Consider the following 19,310-nt stretch of genomic DNA (forward strand, 5'->3'; position numbering starts at 1 on the left):
TTTTGGGGAAATACACAGTCTCAAATTAAATGCAATACCATGTGAAGCATTCTTATTTCATAAGGGAAATTGAATGGAGCACTATCTATATAGCTAGGTCGGTAGATGAGTCCAGAAGGAAGCAAAGCACAATTCCTTTCCACTGTTGTCATAAGTACTTTCCAAGACGGTAAATGCTACCTAGTAGGAGCACTATAGTGAACTAACCCGATCTTGTATTTCATCAAGGAACGTCAAGCTAAACACATATTCCGTTGTTGTAGATGGATAAAACTCCAGTTTAAATTTAGCATCATTTGCCTCAACAAGAATGGCAGTAACTTTTTTCTTTGCAATTACAGGGAGCATTCCATTGATAACCTGGAATAAAAATAGTAATGAAAATTTCAGCAGAGAATGAAAGTTTCATCAGGGCAATGATGTCTAACTCACAAGAATCAGTTTCTTAGTCAAGACTTCACACCTTGCAATACATCCATTATTTTTATTTTTTTATGATTTACATCAGTGATGTACCACTTAATATATTTAAAATGTCTGTAAGTGGTGTACAGAACACTGAAGCAATTAACAGCCCGCTTAAACAAAATTACAAAATACAGTTATGTATAAAAATGTTACATTCATACAAAGTTAAAGGTAAAGGGACCCCTGACAATTAAGTCCAGTTGCGAACGACTCTGGAGTTGCGTCGCTCATCTTGCTTTAAAGGCCGAGGGAGCTGTCGTTTGTCCGCTTCTGCAGACAGTTTTTCCAGGTCATGTGGCCAGCATGACTAAGCCGCTTCTGGCGAAACCAGAGCAGTGCATGGAAATGCTGTTTACCTTCCCGCCGGAGTGGTACCTACTTATCTACTTGCACTTTGACGTGCTTTCAAACTGCTAGGTTGGCAGGAGCTGGGACTGAGCAACGGGAGCTCACCTGTTGCAGGGATTCGAACCGCTGACCTTTCAATCGGCAAGCCCAAGCGGCACAGTGGTTTAACCCACAGCACCACCCACGTCCCCTCATACAAAGTTACTAATACATATAAAATTGATATCAATTCATTTTCTTTCTGTCACCCCCTTCCTCTCTGGGTTCTCACCCATGGTCCAAACAAACTCAGTCTCAAAATGAGAAGAGTTCCTGAGGGAAAAACAGCGGTCCAAAGGGCATCCAAAGTATGGGAAGAGCCCCCAGTTCTTTCTTCACCCTCTGTCCCCTCCTCTTCCATGTCATGTGCTAAACAAAAAAACCTTAACAAAAAACTCAAGCAAAGCAAAGCCATGATCAGCCAGGATGAGATTCTGAATTTGGTGAATCTTTCCCGGTTGAGCTCAGGCACAGTTGGGGCTCTGCCAGCATAAGTCTTTCAGCTCAGAGATATGTCAGTTAAATCACTCACCCCCAGCTCACCTGTGGCTCAGTAGGTGGAACCCAGTGCAAGTTTCCAAAACAGGAAGAGGAAACAGGGCAAGGAGAGACTGACACCTATTCCAAACCCCTTTCAGATCAGCCATGTGGCATAGAAACCCAGTAGAACATGGCCTGCAAAAAGGGTAGCGTAAATCAAATTCCTCCTGAACAGAGTTTGGAATAGGAGTAGCCTACACTGGCTTAATTTATGCTGGTGTTAAGTTTTGCCAGGTTTCTAGTCACTAACAGTTTTGCCAAATGTCATCTGATTATTATATTTCTATACTATTTTCTCTTTGTGTGGGTTTTTTTTCAGCTGACATCAGTGATTTTCAGCAATCTGTGGCTCAACTGCCGTCAGTATTCTCCAAATCTGGAAGTCGTTATGGCCAAGTTCTTGTCAGGCCTTTTAAGGCTTTCAAACATCTTTTGTTTTTGTTTTTAATTTGCAAACTAATGTATTTCAACACATCGGAACCATAACCTGAGGAAGCAGAAGCCACTATCTTATGTTTGTACGGCGCCATTTCAATGCCAAATTGGGGCCTCCCAAGTTTGGTATTAAAGTGATTGATAGATTTACCTCCAAACAGCGCTTTGGTGATGGAATCAGTTTGTCTTTCAGCTTTTGTGCATCTATGAGGAATAAGCCTATGTTCCTCTTCTGTTTAATGGCCACAGCTTCTTTGTGTTGCCTGTGATACTTCTCCAGTTGTTCGGCAAAGAATTTAACATCTGTTTATTATATACAAGATGTGTGATATCGTCATTACATTTTCAGGTGCTTTAGAGAAACATTTCCCCAGTTGTCGTCTATATTCAGTCAGGATGAGTGCAATATCCTGACCGCCATCACCCCATTGGCAAAAGAGGAATGATAGGAACTTATTATTTTATTAGATGTGTATATCGTCCTTTATCTGTGGATCTCAGGGAAGTTCACAATATAAAAACTTGTCATGAATGTATATTTCTTCTAATTGGTAAGTGGAGGGTAACCAGAGTGAGTTATCTCCTCCCACTTGATCTACAGGCAGGGCTTGTGCAAATTAAGAAAGCTTCATCGCTTTTGTGTGCAGGAAGCCCCTTGTAGCCCTGGTACATTATGAAGTTGAAACATAGAAAAAGTTTGAACAACTCCCAGCTCCATGTGCTTAGCATAGGTATGAGAAGTAGAAAAGAGCAAGAGGAAAGCTCCCTGAGTGCTATAGGAGCAAAGGGGGGGGGAGGTAATGGGGGGCCCATGCCTCACTTGGCAACAGGGTTCACTACTTAGCTTAAGGCAAAAATACTCTTAGCCAACCTCTCCTCCACCAATCCCGCATTTAAAAAAAAATATGGTGACTCCCTTTCCATGTTCATTAAGTGTCAGAATAACAGGGGACAGAAAATCTCTGGGAGCAGGGGGCAACTCCTGCCAGAATGATGCCTAAAAGGTGAAATGGAGAGCAACTCTTAATAAAAGCACCTTATCTCTGAACAAGCAGGAGTACAGTTAGGAAGGATTTCCTCTACCTGAGAGGGACTGGGTTCATGGGCTAAGGCTGGGAGAATAACAGCTTGCCTAAGGCTGCATAGTGAGTTCATAATTAAGCTGCAATTTGAAATGGGGATTTCGTAGTTAGTACATCACAACCAGTTCACCAAACATGTATAAGAAATATAAAGGTAAAGGGAACTCTGACCGTTAGGTCCAGTCACGGACAACTCATCTCGCTTTACTAGCTGAGGGAGCCGGCATACAGCTTCCGGGACATGTGGCCAGCATGACTAAGCCGCTTTTGGCGAAACAGAGCAGTGCACGGAAACGCTGTTTACCTTCCCGCTGGAGTGGTACCTATTTATCTACTTGCACTTCGTGTTTTCAAACTGCTAGGTTGGCAGGAGCTGGGACCGATCAACGGACGCTCACCCTATTGCGGGGATTCGAATCGCCAACCTTCTGATCAGCAAGCCCTAGCTCTGTGATTTAACCCACAGCGCCACCCGCGTCCCATATAATAAATATAGGATCACTGTAACAGAACAAATTTCTTCTGAAGATCACATCTAAAGAATCTCTGTTGTCAGGAACGTTATGAAAACTATATGGATGTTTGCTGGCATAATACAGCCTGCTAAGCAGATCACTGAATGCACTACTGAGCGGCTTCAAAAATACCTAGCAAGCTATGAAACAAATTTTACCAGGTTCTTCTTTCTTCAGAGCTTCCAAATCAAGGCTTTCATTTTCTTTGAAAAATAAACGAAACTTTTCAAAAGTAGATGCATACAAGTTGACTGCTTCAAATCCTGAATAGATTGTTTCCTAAACATCAACAGAAAAGTATTTGATCATAATAATATCAAGGGCAAGAGATTCAGTAAGGGACAAGTGGCAAGCTGGGGTGCTTATTTACTCATAAGCTGACATGGGGAGTGGCACCAGCTTGCTATTTCAAACAGAGAACAGGAATGCAAATAGGCTTCCACAAAAGGTGGTCTATACCTTTATTTGTGAGATAATGTTCTGGAGATGTCTATCATCTTTGAACATTATTGACAAGCTTGGTCCTTCACCACATGTTTTTTCTTCAATTTTGTTGTTAATAACAGGGCGAGTAAAAGCATCAAAATATCTATCAGGAACAAGGTTTGCAACAGATAACACAGTTGCCTGAAACTGATTCACAATGTCTGACATTCCATCCTGTTGGGCAAAACAGAAGAAATGTATAAAAAACGCTGGTTGTACTGGAAGAATCTGAAAATGAAAAACAATACTTAGTATTTGTATAGCATTTTTACAGCATTCAATGCTCTTCAAACATCACTGTTGCAATATTTACAATGATACCGCAAGGTAGGCATTATTATCCCATACTGCAGGTGGCAGAGGGGCCTCAGGTTGAGAGAAGGTGTGTTGCACCACAGCAGCAAGAATCCTTTTGGCAAAGTATTGGAAGACGCAAGAATTACCTACTCTGGAAGAATGGCAGACAAAGGTGATGGATTTTATGGGACTGGCAGAGATGACCGGCAGAATCCGTGACCAGGGGAAAGAGACAGTGGAAGAGGATTGGAAGAAATTTAAAATATATCTCAAAAATTGTTGTAAAGTTGAGGAGTGTTAAGATGTCAAGGAATAAGAAATAGAGAATTACAGCTGTAACTAATAAGTTAAAGAAAACTTAATGAAAGGGAATTAAATAGTTAATTGACTGGAGGAGTTGCTAAAGAAATGTAAAACAAGGATGCAGCGAAAGGGAGGTATGGGGAAGTCAGGGGAAAGAAGGTGCATGAAAATAAGATTATGAAATTATACATGTTTAAGTGTTTGTATGTTTTTGTTTTGTGTTTTGTCTGTTTTTTATTATGTGTTTGGAAAATGAATAAAAATTTATTTTAAAAAAAGAGAGAGAGAGAGAGAAGGTGTGTTGCCTTCATGAAATAGGTAATATTCAAAGCATAGGGTTTCTTGTATTTAGCTCATTCTCCCACCCACTATGTTGCAATGCCTATGGGAATCACGCAAGCAGGTCATGAGCCCACTCATTTTCTGGTATTCAGAGGCATACAGTCTCCAATACTGGAAGTGCCACATCCCTCTCCTCAGCTGGGAAGGAGCTCATATACACAGTTACGCTGGGTCTCAATCTCAGTGTAATATCAGAAAACCCTTTCCCCCTCTTTCTGGAGGAGAGGGTCTTGGCAGTGGCGGATCTTGGGGTCTCAAATTTCAGTGGTGCTCTGTGCGACACCCAAATTCGGCGTTCCTCCGCCTCTCATGCTCCATTCTAAATAATAATTGCAGCGTTCCAGAGACTCTGTGCCCAGTGCGACTGAACTGGTTGTGCTCCCCTAAATCTGCCTCTGCTTATGGCAAAAACAAACCAAGACTTGCTGATCCCTGATCATCATTATTTTGCATCGATGGAGAACTGGTAGGTCTACAAAGAGGTCCCCATGGGTCCTTCGGTATGAAGGTTGGCACTCCTGCCTCTGAATAGACAATCAATCAAAACTTTATTAGCAAAGCCAACAGGCCACAGCTATGCAAGAATTAAAAATAAAGTAAGAATAAAAGGAAGAAAAGAACAAGCAGAAGGAGGTCCGTCAGATGAACAAGTCTGTCACTCAGATGGTGGCCCTCAATTTCACAGCTCTCTCGATGTACCTCGTGACCTTCTCTGTTATCTGACTGTCCATATCAGATAAGAGAAAATACAGTGTAGTGTCTTGTGATCGGCCGGGGTTGGAGAGAATGAGTGGAGTAATAATCTCATTCCTTAGGTCTTTGTAAAGGGGGCAGGATAGGAGGACGTGGGACACTGTTTCCGTGTTACCATCTCCACATGGGCAGAGTCGTTTTTCAAATGGAGTCTTTTGGTAACGACCTTCGAGTACAGCAGAAGGAAGAACATCCCATCTAGCCAATGTAAAGGCACGTCTATATTTTGGGATGGTTAATTTAAACAAATATGAAGCTGGAGAGTCAAAATGGGAAGGGGGAAAGTAGGTATACCATGGGCACAGTTTCTTTAAGATAGTCAGGTTGTTTTGCCGTTCAATGTCTTTCAGGCGCTGGCCTATTAGACTCTTTGCTTTAATGAGGCCCATTGATAGTAGGGACTGCGAATGCAGACCGCATGTAAGGAGTTTTTGATGCACAGTTTTGAACCACTTGCTTTTGTGAGGGTCTTGCATTACTAGAGGCAGTAGACCGGGTGGATTTAGGTTAAGACGAAGCCAATAGTTGAGTGTTCTTTGCCAGGTCTGAGTTTCTACAGATGGAAGACAGGCCTCGAGTCGTAATGCTGCGTTTGGAACACAGGAGGGGACGCCGAATATCTGCCTTAGGAATTTAGACTGAACAGTTTCAAGACTGGAGCAGTGGTTCCCCGTCCAGATTTGTGCCCCATACAGTAACTGCGCCAGAGGTTTTGCTTGAAAAACTTCAAAGGCTGCTGGGATGTATCTGCCCCCCTTCGTGTAAAAGAAGCGGGACAGCATCTTAATACTTTGAGCTGCTTTTTCTTTGGCACATTTTTGATGGACATCCCAGGACCCGGTCGACTGGAAAACGATACCCAGATATTTGAAGGCTTTAACCTGTTCAATTGTCTGGTTATCCATCCTCCAGCTGTACTGTCTGTATTTCCTTGCAAAAACCATGATTTTGGTTTTCTGATAGTTTATTGCCAGTTGCTCTCTCCTACAGTATGCTGAAAATTCACCTATGAGCCTATTTAAGCCTATTCTCCTGCCTCTGAATACTAGTCAGCTAACTTTCACTTTTGCTACATGGTCACTCCTCTCTGCAGCCTCTGTCACTATATAGAAAGCCCTTTCACATGCTTCCTTCTGCAGTGCTGCTACCCCCATTCCTGTTTACCTGCACCCAGATGTGGATCATCCAGTTAATTGATCATGGGTGAGCCTTGCTCATTTTGTTTTGCCCTGGATTCCCAGCAACACCGGGCCAGATTTCAGGCCAACTAAGAACCGTGACCATCAAAAGCTCACCCGAGAGATCCCTATGCATCCCAGACCAATGTCCAATCAAATGCTATATCCTGCATGCAAAAGTAGGATTATGATGACAAATCAAGTTTCATACAGCAATCTAAAGTAAAGTAAAATTATTCTTAAACCTGGTAATCCTCCACAGTTGGTTCAAATAACAGAGTATTGATTTCTAAAATTAGCTCTAGAAGAAACATGGGAGTAAGTGACTCTTCGTCCTCCGCTCCTATAATCACTGAAGTTCCCTAAAACAAAACAAAACAAAATCAGAAAATGAATATAAGTTCTTAGGTTAGAAACAAGATTTCATTTTCTCCGGCCTAACACATTGACAACAAGAAAAAGTAGGTGAAAAGCCAACGACAGTGTTATTGTCATGTCCCTGTTCTCACATGTCCACAAATTTGTTAATTATGTGTATATTCTCAAATAGGTAAAGTTGGGGGGGAGGGGATCTTAATCTGGAGATAGCTGAATGACAACAGGGATTATCAAACTTTACTTACACACTCCTTAATGACTTGGGGAAATTGACAAAAGATCACTACATCTCAGTATGAATTAGAATGAAACATTTATTAATTAACACGTGTCAAGATTGCAGTCAGTGAGGAAAAGAGCTTGTGACAGTCTGTTCTAAGAAGAGGGGAAGAGAATAATGCGCTGCGTTTCACCATTGCCCAAGGGTTCCAGCAGTGGCTAGGCCCATAGTGTTTGGTCTACGTGGGTTCCAGATCCTTGCTTCTTTTATCAAAACTTTCAGGGAATATGTTTGAGCCCGTGTTGAGAAGCTTTAAACTGTATTGTTTAGCACTGGCGTGATTTTGCCGAGTAGGGGATAGGGAAGGTTAGTTATGCAAGCTTCCTTCTGCTCACACAATACTGGATAGAACCCAGTACAGTGGTACCTCATATTAAGAACTTAATTCTTTCCGGAGGTCTGTTCTTAACCTGAAACTGTTCTTAACCTGAATCACCACTTTAGCTAATGGGGCCTCCTGCTGCTGCCGTGCCGCCACCGCACAATTTCAGTTCTCATCCTGAAGCAAAGTTCTTAACCCGAGGTAATATTTCTGGGTTAGCGGAGTCTGTAACCTGAAGCATATGTAACCTGAGGTACCACTGTAGTGACCATGGACAATGTGATGGAGCAAACTGTTTCAAACAACTCGGACTTTACCTTCTTTTCCACAACAGCAACTTCAGGTGGCGTTTCTTCCGTATTCCACTTCCGAATAAGGTCGGCAGGAGGTGTCTTTTTCAACTTTTCAGTGAGGTAATTCAAAAGAGCAGTGACAGATTTTACTGCCAAGACATGCAAAGTATTCACTATAAGGTAGTCAGCAAGACGAATAAAGCTGGAAGGAAAGAACAATGTATCAGAGCCCTTCATTTTTACTGAAACCGAGACTTTGCCAGGAGTAAATGCAAAGTGAATATATTTGTGAATGTACAGACACTTTGGATTAGAGCCATCTCACTTGCAAGACGCACTTCCACTAAAATACATCCTTATTCTGACCGCCAGGGCTGATTGGTTAACTGAGGTTTGGCAGGAACCTCCAATGACTAACACATGGAGGCAGGCCAGCCCAGCCAACTGGTGGGTCCCAAGGGGCCGCGGTGCTGTGTGCAGTCCCGCAAAGGGCACCCACAAAGAAGGTGTGAGTGCTCACTATTACACGTGGAACTGCAAAGAGCCAAATACCAACCATGTCAGCCTTTCACAAGTAGCCCTTTTGTTGGCCTGTTCAGTATACGTCATTTTTTCAGCTTGGTCACCATAAGGATCTTTGTCAGAACGACGAATAATGGCACTTCCAGTATTTAGTCTTCCTGTTACCATTGTTACCTGTTCTGGAGGAAATAAAAGCACATGTTACTGAAACCATTTCAAGTACTAAACTAAACCAATAGAGTGGTACCTCGGGTTAAGTACTTAATTCGTTCCGGAGTTCCGTACTTAACCTGAAACTGTTCTTAACCTGAAGCACCACTTTAGCTAATGGGGCCTCCTGCTGCGCCGCCAGAGCACGATTTCTGTTCTCATCCTGAAGCAAAGTTCTTCACCTGAAGCACTATTTCTGGGTTAGCGGAGTCTGTAACCTGAAGCGCATGTAACCCGAGGTACCACTGTATTTCTACAGTGATAAGAATCATTTCGCTCACACTCAGCTGATCATAGGGGCGGGGGAAGGAATTATTTGCTACATATAACAACGTCTGGTACAATGCCATTAAGAAAGTTTGCTAAAATCCCATGTAGCAATTGGAGGCAAACCTAACATATTCAGTCTTAGACATTAAATTTTGTAATATTCTGTGATACCCTTCGCTGCAATTCATCAATGACTCCATTTTCCATAGTTTACCCTTACATGAACAAGCCTGCTCGGATCTCAGGCATAAATGCTCCTTTTATTGCTCCAGCATGGCTGCAAGGAATAGAAATATCTGCTTTTATGGTAAAAACTCCACTTTGGCTAAGGCCAAACTGGGGAACTCTAGTTACTTAATGCTATTGTTTGTTAACAAGCTGGGATATATCACCATCTGAACCTGGAATGTTTTAACTAACCACAGTTCCCTAGATTCAGATGTCAAGGGGAACCATGGTTATTTCAAAATCAAGTGTTTGATCTTGTCTTCACACATCTGAAGGAAGAAGAGACAGAGACAACATAAGAGCTCAAAGATCAAAGAATAAGAAATCAAGATAACAAACTATAAAAGAATGGAAATGGTTTATTGAATATTTACAGATAAATTGTAAACAGATAAAAACATTAGCAGGATTATTGTAATAATCTGCAGCTTTACAAGATCATATATTTACAGTAGATAATTAAATGAGTAAATTAAATGAATTTGGATAAGCATGAAAAATAAATTTAAGGAACCGCAGAAAAAGAGGGAAGTCAAATTTTGAACTGTTAAATGGATTGTAAAATTAATGAAATGTATAAATTTGAAAAGTACAAATAAAAAACTTTTAAAATAAAGCTTGCGCAGTTTCTTTCATTTATGTCTGAATTGGGATTAATTCCTTGCAGCTAGAATAAGGACCCTGAAATTGTTTTTTAAATGTCACTTTTGTACCTGTACTCTCTGTTGCATAAAAGTAATCATCAGGAGTGAAACCAGCTTCGAGCAGTGTAGTTCGACATGCACCTCTAACCACTTCTTTAGCTAATTCCCTGAACTCCGACAGATGAGCTGCCACCTGAAAGGTACAGTGCAGGTAGAGAATAATTGATATTAAAGCTAAGAAATAAGATTTATATGAAATCTTGATAAACTGAACCAATGAAACCCACTTACATCTTTTAGCTGGCTGAACTGAGTACCTTTAAATTCCATCAGGGTATATAAATAGCCCTTTTCAATTTGACAAAGTGCCATATCGCTGAGCCGGTAACACATTTCTTGGATGTTAAGTATTGCTGGTCTCAGACACTGCAAAATAGTCAGAAAGTGTTAGTGAGACAAAAGCTAAAGCCCTAATACTCTATTAGCATTGCCATTTTTTTTGAAACAATGGGTTTCCAGAAGACCATGTACAGAATAGGTACCCACAGTACCCACTAAGGACGGGTGATCTTTGTTAATTCTCCATTCCGTCTGCAGCACCCTTAAAAACTACTACAGAACAGAGTAAGAAGCAGCAGAGGGGGCTACTAGGGACAAGGATCAGTGAAATTCAACTCCTCACTTTCTGTTAACATCTGCTGTATCAAAGGCCCTTCCATTTGCAGAATAACTCCTTCTGTAAATGGAAGAATAACTTTTTAGATTATGAACTTCAGCAACTTTCTATACTGATTTATGTCTGGCATAACGGAACCAAAGGTATGCTAATTTCAATATATCTCAGCAACAGGAAAATTGCAATATGTTATAATTTTAGCATGCATATGTTTTCATAATGTAGTTTAGCATTAAAACCTCTGTAAAAATAAAAAATAAACCTTATAATTGATTTTATATACAACTTTTGAGAGAAATAATCTGCTTCCCTTGGAGGGCAGCTGAGGTGAATGCTATAGGCCCATGAGTGGAGATGGAGGCCCACTGCTGAAGGCCTCCCCAGTCACTGTTCCACTGATGGTGGCGACCAGGAATAAGGTATGTTTGGTATGTGCCAGGGAAGCCACGGAATTCAAATGCCTCATCCTTCCAACATACCTCCAAAATAGGCCCAGAACCACAACAGCCCCAGAGCTGACGTTAAATTCTCCCCAATTGAAGTAAACAGCTTAGATCCTAACTAGGTGTCCCTTTCCATTCATGAATGGGATGGAGATCCAGCAGGGGATCATATCAGCTGAAAGCAGGAGCCAATTTTTGCCCATTCCTCCTTTAGCCCTCTGCACTGCCTCTTATGCCAGTTCAGGAAGTCACCTAATTCTCATGAGCGGAGGGGGGGGGGGGTAATGGAGATTCAAAGAAGGTGTAGTTGGTGAAAGCTGCTTTTCCCTGCTTCCAGGGGTGGGATTCTCATGAGATACTCCTGCCAGGAAGGAGGAAAGGTGCATGAAAGAAACAAATTAAGCCAGCCACACATACTCACCAGCTACCCAGACCACAGCGAGCTACCAGGGCATTGAAGGGAATGTGGTGGTTGCTCTGCCACAGATTGTCTATCTGAGTGTTCAAGGTCCTTCATACACATTACTTCAGGGGTTATACACACACACACACACCACACCACACCACACCACACCATTGAAATACATACAGCATTAACAATGAATAAGTTCTTCTGTAGAGCTTTGCGGTAAAAATGAATCGTCTTGGAGCGGACATGTTTCCTCCATACGTTAAAGGCCTTCCATTTGCGAAATATAGTGAATATAGTAATTTTGGAAAGTGCTCTGTGATATAGATATTCCTGCTCCCAGCGTTCAAGCTCCAGATATTCAACCTCTCCGTTATACGTGTGAATAACTGCATTCGGGCTAATCGTGTAGTAGTCATTTTTGTTAACGCAGTCGTAAGTTACGATTCTAAAAGAGAAAGGAAAACATTTGAATTTAACAGAACTCGAGATTGGTGTTTTCCTATCGCTCCACTGCTCCTATCCTGTTGCCAATTCTGTATTAAAGGGGGGGAGCACAACTCCCACAGCTATATCTAACCCATTTCATAAGCGCAGGGAATGAGAGCCTGGGAGATGACTTTCTCTAAATTGTGGAATTACTCCCCACAAAGATTCACTTGGCATCATCACTCTTTCACTATTGCTGTATGCAGTGCTTTTTTCTGGGGGTACGCAGGGGTACGCATACCCCTAAACATTTTGTGAATCTAGGTTTGGCCTCATTGAGGGGCAGTATTTCAATATGAGTAGGAAATGAGAGTATCCCTAAACATTCTTTTAGGGAAAAAAGCACTGGCTGTATGCCAAATTCATAGCTCTTTACCCCAACCTTGGCATCGGTAAGGCATACATTTTAGGATCCACTCTATTCATCTGATTGTGTATTATTTTAATTGATTTTAATATTGTATTTTTATATTGTTGTAACCTGCCCTGTGACCCTACCATGAAGAGAGAATAAGCAATTAAAAATAACAACATCAACCCTTAAGCCGTACAAATTAATTGGTCTATTGACCAACTGTTTGAAAGCAACTCTCCCCTTTCTAAAGAAAAAAGAGAGCAAAGAAGCCAAGCTTTAAAATGTGAGTACAAGGCCTTGTTATTAGTATTATTCCATCAAAATATCCATTATGTGAGTTCAGTAATACACCTACTGGATAAGAAAAATAAATCAAACAGTACACTATATGCTAAGTTTCATACCCACTCCCCACTGAGCAAAGACCACAAGAGAATTAGCCAGCATCAGAAAGGAGGCAGGTACTGTAAAAAAGTAAATTTTTAATTCGCATCAAAGTTAACATTACTGTATTTAAAACTGAGCGTAACAAAATATAAATTGAGCAACTCACTTCAGGTTATAACAATCATATTCATTTGATGACCTAGGCACTGCAGGAGTCATGTATAGGAATCCAAGATGTTTGTTCTGACATATTATCCTTACAATTTCAAGAGGTTCTGTAATATTAGCTTTAATAACATCTTCTGGTTCCTTAAATTTACGAACAGGAGAGGCACTTGGTAGGCAAGCACTTAGTTTTACCACGCCACGTGGCTGTTTAGGAGGAGTGGGAACTCGTGCCGCCTTGTCACTCAGTAACTGTAAAAGGAAAGTATAGATCACTGTTCACTTGAAAACTTCAAATTCTTCTTGTTCAGTTGATTCCCTAATATATATTTGTTGCAACTTTTGAAAAACTCAGTATCTTCTTGCAGATACATATGAAAATTATAAAACTGCCTCTATAACAATTATGTTAATACAGTAAGGGCTGGTTAACATGGCAATTTGCTTCTTTTTTAACACAATAATGTGATTCATATGTGCACTAGCAGCAGCTAGCTTTGGGCTAGCATACTGCCCTTTCCCCACCTCCAGCACAATTGCAGGGAGACTTTCACTTCCTGTTTTAAACTAACCATTGTTTCACGTTATGTCCACACTTTGGAGGAACTCTGATTAGTTTAAACTTTGGTTCCTTTATGATGATCTTGGCTTGTTTCAACAAACCATACTTTAAACTAACCAGAGTTTCCCCTAGTTCATATGCTAAGTAACCAGAAACTGATTATTTAAAACAATAAGCAGATGCTTCCAACCTCCTTTTCATAACTATGCTAGAGAAGGAAAGGGTAAGAGGCAGTGTTCACTGCTGTTTGTCCTTAAAAAAAAAAAAAAGCCTGCCATTCTGGGAAGATGAGAACCATTTACAGCATGTTTTTAATGAACCTTTTGATATAAGGAACAAGAGCAAACAGCCACAATCTCTTCAGTGCTGTTCCTCCCATCTGAAGTAGATATTGCAAATGGAAGCCATGGAGACTGCCCTGGGCTGCCTTTTTTTACACACTATTATCTCCAAATAACAGGAACAAGGAAGCCCAGCCAAATACATACAGGTGGCTACCATCTTACACGTGTCCAATTGACGCAGGATCACTGACACGCAGGTCATTTTGGACCTAGAAGGCAGAACGAGGGTGGGGTGGAACAAGGCACACTTATATGTGCTCCACCTACACACACAGGGGCTGGGAACGGAAACTCTGTGCGAAATGGCTGCCACCTGCAATGGAGCATGCGTTGTGCAGGCTATACTGGTTCAGAGTGACCCTAAAGATGGCTACACACAAAGAGTATCTGGGTGGTGAATACAGATGTTCTCTGACACAATGTAATCACAATTCCATAGTTCAACAGTACAGTGACATATTTGTGTGCTTTGCAAAGATGACTTGCAGCACTGAATCAGCGCCCACAGAGATCTATTTTAAAGTGGCCATTGAAATGCTGGCTTTTCTATGGGAAGGGTGATGAAACTCACTTTTTATGGCTATGGAAACCCATGTACAACATCACACAGTCGCCTACTGCATAAAATCATAGTCATCATAGTATGAAACCTAAATGGGATTTTCCGAATACCCCTAATGATGACCATAGAGTGCAAATCTTTTACAACCCCGAGGTGGGAAATTAATTAAGGTATCACAATTACAACCTCTACACACTTCTGGTGGTAATAGCAGCTTCAGTTCTCTCGTTCCCTGTTTGATGAACGTGTAAAATCTACCTGTTGCAAAGTGATTCCTTGGAATACCTAAAGGGACAGTTGGATATTTGCTCCAGGGTTATTGAGCAACAATTGCTTCACTGTGTTAGTTAACCATGTCAGAGCAATTCCAAATTTAGATAATGTGGGCAAATGATGCCATGAATTGAATGATCCTTCCTTTTAGCAAGAGAAAGAAACTTATAGGTTTGTTTTTACAGATCCTCATATTTAAGAAGACTTGAAAAAGCAATACAAGAAGCACCTTATAAAGCATATTTCACAGGTAATTTTTCATTAGCTCCAAGAAGATACAGATCAACATTTTATTACTTGTTCTATTGTTTCTTGAATTATGCAGTGCAAGCTGCCTTGAAAACATTTTATTGAAATACAAGTTTAAGCTGGTTTTTTTAAAAAATAATAATAATAATCACAATATGTAAAGGTGGGTGATACCTGTCTTTGCTTTAATAACTCTTGCTGAAGCTCAGCTAATGTTGGTTCCGGAGGAGGCCATTTTCTTTTCTCTACTGAAGTTGTAGGTTGTAATACTCCAGCAGCTAACAATTTCTCCCTGTTCTTCTGGAATATATACTCAGGTTGCTTGTGTTGCTGATATATTTTTAATACAGGCTGCATTGAGGATTATGGAAGATAGTTTGAAATAAAATTATCCATGCAAATGACAAATTTTATACCATTTAAATAAACAACAATCACAAATTAGGCTGGCACAAATGTATTCGTAGTAAAATAATTGAGAAAGAGGAGGAGGAGAGAACCTGTTGCCCATTCCGTTAATCATCATTAAGGTATCAGGAGGGATAGACCTGCTCCAGTACAGTGTTTAAATTTAGCACAAAAGTGATATAAAAATCCAAAATTGATCAAATAATAAATGTCCAACAATAATCCAACGCAAACTCTAGTCATCACAAAAAGCAGTTGGGAATATAGATTTGCAAACTTTTCTTTCTTTCTTTTGCCACTGACATTTGTAAATATCAATGTCAGCTGTGGGTAATGGACTTATTATATTTGCACATATTGCATAAATGAAGGAAACAGGATTACAAACATATTATTGTGCAAAGGGATGCAGTTGAATGTAGGTAGAGACAAGGTTTCCAGGGAACTTCATGGGAGTTCAGGATAAAATAAAATATTAAAATAAAATAAAGCCTTATGAAGTCATTTCAAATCAACCTACCAGAGGCTCCAGTTTTATGGGCTGCTGTCGCTTTCTGGTTCTTTCTTGTGATTTTGTGTTATGTTCAAATTTCAGAGCTTCGGGATTTGCTTGCATCTGATTTGGAGCTGAACTAACCAGTCTTTTTTTAAATTCATTTCTTGCAATTGAATCTTTCCCACTTGAAGATGAGCGTTGTTCGCTTAAACTGCCTTGCTCATTCCTGCTATCTGCATCTTCCGAAGGTTGTGGAGTAGGTTGTATGGAGGGCAATGACACCCTTTTAGGCATTATTCCCTGAAAATGACACACATCATGGTTGAAGTTTAATTTAACAACACTATCTCATGATTTTTAACCTTTGACAGAATATTCTGAATGATCCAATAGTAAGAAACAACAGCACAGGAAAATTAGCTGCCACAAAATTGTAATAGGAGAGACAAATCAACCTGATCATTATTAAACAGACTTGAGGAACAGCAAACTGTCAAGAGTGCTTTGTTTGCTTGAAGAATCGCCCCTGTGTAAACAAAATATTTGATCATTTTTATTCTATAAAAAGAAAATAAAAGTATGATTATAAAGGAAAGGGATGCTTGAATATCTTAAAGTAGTATTTGCCATTTTTATTTATAAATTGTGTGCGTTTGTGTGTGTGTCAAATTCCACTAATTTCAGTGGAACTTCCTTCCAAAACAAACAACACAGAATTCAAATCCCTCTCTCCCGCATCTCCTCCTTATTTAGTTTTATGCTGTTTTAATGCTGTATTTTAATTTTGGTTTAGATTTGTATTTTTCTGAAAATCGAATCCCCGGGGATTCTGAGCAGTTTATAAATACTTCTAATAAATAACCCGGAGGTTTCTCCGGACAGCGCTGGCCCCCGGCCTCCTAAGTGAGATGGGCGCACAACCCTAGAGTCAGACACAACTGGCCCGCACGGGCAGGGGTAAGGTAAAAGGTAAAGGTACCCCTGCCCGTACGGGCCAGTCTTGACAGACTCTGGGGTTGTGCGCCCATCTCACTTAAGAGGCCAGGGGCCAGCGCTGTCCGGAGACACTTCCGGGTCACGTGGCCAGCGTGACATCGCTGCTCTGGCGAGCCAGAGCTGCACACGGAAACGCCGTTTACCTTCCCGCTGGTAAGCAGTCCCTATTTATCTACTTGCACCCGGAGGTGCTTTCGAACTGCTAGGTTGGCAGGCGCTGGGACGGAGCAGCGGGAGCGCACCCCGCCGCAGGGATTCGAACCGCCGACCTTTCGATCGGCAAGTCCTAGCGCTGAGGCTTTAACCCACAGCGCCACCTGTGTCCCAGGGGTACGGGCAGGGGTACCTTTACCTTAATAAATAAATACCTTACAAATATTTATACTGCTTTGCTTTCCTTCTTTTCGTATGTCATTTGTGCTATATTTTTTAATCATTCAAAGTACTTTTCAATTTTTTCTGCATAGATTTCGTTTAGGTACACATGGATTATTGTGTTGGTATTGCAGTCGTGGTACAATATAGGCAAGGAATCCAACACACAGGCATATGGTGGAAATAACAACAAATGAACTGGAACAGGGGATTAAGGCCTTCATTGGCTCCTACAGGCAGAAGCCCCAGATGCTGAGCTTTAATTTTTTTAAAAAAAGTAAGTCTCCAGTCATTTTAGGAATAAAGTTATGGAAAAAAAATATGCAGGCACCTTTCTATGCAATTTATGTGAAAGAAGCACACTTGGCTGCTCCCACCTATCCGTGGCGCCTTTTTTCTAGGAGAAAAGCACTGCTGCTGCTGATGGTGATGACTGCAGCTCTTATGGAAGTCAACAGACGGAGTGGTTTAAGTGTTGGGCTTGGGGACCTGGGAGACCAGGGTTCAAATCCCACTTGCCCATAAAGCTCACGGGGTGACCACAGGCCAGCCACTGCCCCTTCGCCTATCCTACCTCACAGGGTTGTTGTGAGGTGGAGTGGTGCGAGCTCCTCCAATGCACTAAATAAATAATAATAATAATAATAATAATAATAATAATAATAATAATAATAATAATAATATCAAAAAGGGGGGTGGGCGGAGAGAGAAGGAGGCGGCCAGGGATGAATGGCTGAGCAGAGACAAAATACCTTATGCCCAAAAGAAGAGCTTTCAAAAAGTCGCGTGCCGGTGCCGGGAAGTCCGAGCGCTCCCACTTCTTCGCATTCAAGAAAAGGAAGAAAAGTGGCAGAAACTTCTCCGCTCTCCTGAGAGTCCTCCCGTTGCCAGGCAACCTCCCGCCTAACTCAATTTCCCATGGTTCCTCGGGCGGGACGCGGAGGAGGCGGAGGGTCTCCATGGTTACTGGAAGCGGCGGCTCGCGCGCTTTCCCTCGCAGCAGTCAATCAAGGCGGCGAGGCCCGCCCTCGTTTTCTCGCCCGTCGAAACTTAAAAGGGCGGGAAAGGGCGTCCAGCTTCCTTCAGCTGCCTCCCCTCAGCAAACGAAGCCGTTTCCCTCCAACCATTTGCACATGGTTCTCGTTATTATTCCGCCAAATTGCCTACCCCATTGTAAAACAACCGGCGCTGTAGAAACAGAAGTTCTTTAACACACTGCAAGTGCTTCCAATATACTTATCCGATGATGCTTATACAGTACAGTGGTACCTCAGGTTGCATACGCTTCAGGTTACAGACTCCGCTAACCCAGAAATATTACCTCGGGTTAAGAAGTTTGCTTTAGGATGAGAACAGAAAACGCGCAGCAGCGGGAGGCCCCATTAGCTAAAGTGGTACCTCAGCTTAAGAACAGTTTCAGGTTAAGAACGGACCTCCAGAACGAATTAAGTTCTTAACCTGAGGTATCACTGTACTGTATAACAAACCTGTCGGGTTAGACATTATTCCCATACTGCAAGGAGGGCAGCGGGCAGAAAATGCCTTTCTAAAAACCCCGCCGAAGTATTGCCACGACGCAGCAGACCAGCTGCCGGCATTGCATTTTGCTATAATTTCCTTTGTGCCTCGCCGGGGTTTAGAGGTCTTTCTGATCTAACCGAAAGCAACGTGCTGCTCTTTCCTCCCAAATCCTATCCCCACATCGCTTGGGCGACATCTAGTGTCAAAGCCTAGGGTTGAAAGTGCCTTCGTATTTTTTTTATTTTATTTGTCAGGGCTTCGTAACGTGTTTATTGCAGATGCGACGTGCTGTTTGCACGAACTGTCAGGTGAAAATGCAAGCAGCCGCTTTCCAGAACGGAAATATAGCGTGAGAAGAGTCAGGCTGGCACGCTTCACCGACAAATGCATGAAAATTAACAATCAGCAATTTCGACAGACACACAAACAGCATATAAAATATAAACGCATGCTAAAATCCTTCGGAATGCCCAAGCTGCACAGAGAGATGCCATGCTATGCTAGTGCTTATATCCCGTTTCTTGAAAATGAATAAAATCTAAAATATAATTTAAAAAATGGAATAAACTGTTATGTGAAATAAAATAGAAAACAAAAACAAGGAAGTTCCCAAAACACAGAACTCAACGATAGTATTTATATACTTACAATATCAAAACCTTTCTGA

General features: G+C 41.4%; 1 protein-coding gene across 2 annotated transcripts in view; it reads right to left on the reverse strand.

Annotated features, from left to right (window-relative positions):
- Positions 1-18,045, reverse strand: part of DNAH6 (dynein axonemal heavy chain 6) — a 133,487-nt gene extending 115,442 nt beyond the window's left edge. The window contains exons 1-14 of one of the 2 annotated variants that reach the window (XM_081893587.1): positions 17,875-18,045; positions 15,776-16,051; positions 15,022-15,198; positions 12,859-13,109; positions 11,642-11,909; positions 10,225-10,359; positions 10,003-10,126; positions 8,616-8,760; positions 8,084-8,261; positions 7,032-7,148; positions 3,887-4,087; positions 3,586-3,706; positions 1,982-2,133; positions 208-360 (exon numbers count right to left, since the gene is read on the reverse strand). In XM_081893587.1, coding sequence (XP_081749713.1) covers positions 208-360; positions 1,982-2,133; positions 3,586-3,706; positions 3,887-4,087; positions 7,032-7,148; positions 8,084-8,261; positions 8,616-8,760; positions 10,003-10,126; positions 10,225-10,359; positions 11,642-11,909; positions 12,859-13,109; positions 15,022-15,198; positions 15,776-16,045 — 2,292 coding nt within the window. In that variant the 5' untranslated portion in view covers positions 16,046-16,051; positions 17,875-18,045. Of the gene's footprint in view, positions 1-207; positions 361-1,981; positions 2,134-3,585; positions 3,707-3,886; positions 4,088-7,031; positions 7,149-8,083; positions 8,262-8,615; positions 8,761-10,002; positions 10,127-10,224; positions 10,360-11,641; positions 11,910-12,858; positions 13,110-15,021; positions 15,199-15,775; positions 16,052-17,874 lie in introns of those variants that run through there. The other variant, XM_081893588.1, reaches the window with a different exon arrangement.
- Between the last annotated feature and the right edge of the window lie 1,265 nt (positions 18,046-19,310).

The sequence above is a fragment of the Podarcis melisellensis genome, assembly GCF_964234715.1.
Source record: "Podarcis melisellensis genome assembly, chromosome: 17".
Taxonomy (NCBI): Eukaryota; Metazoa; Chordata; class Lepidosauria; order Squamata; family Lacertidae; genus Podarcis; species Podarcis melisellensis.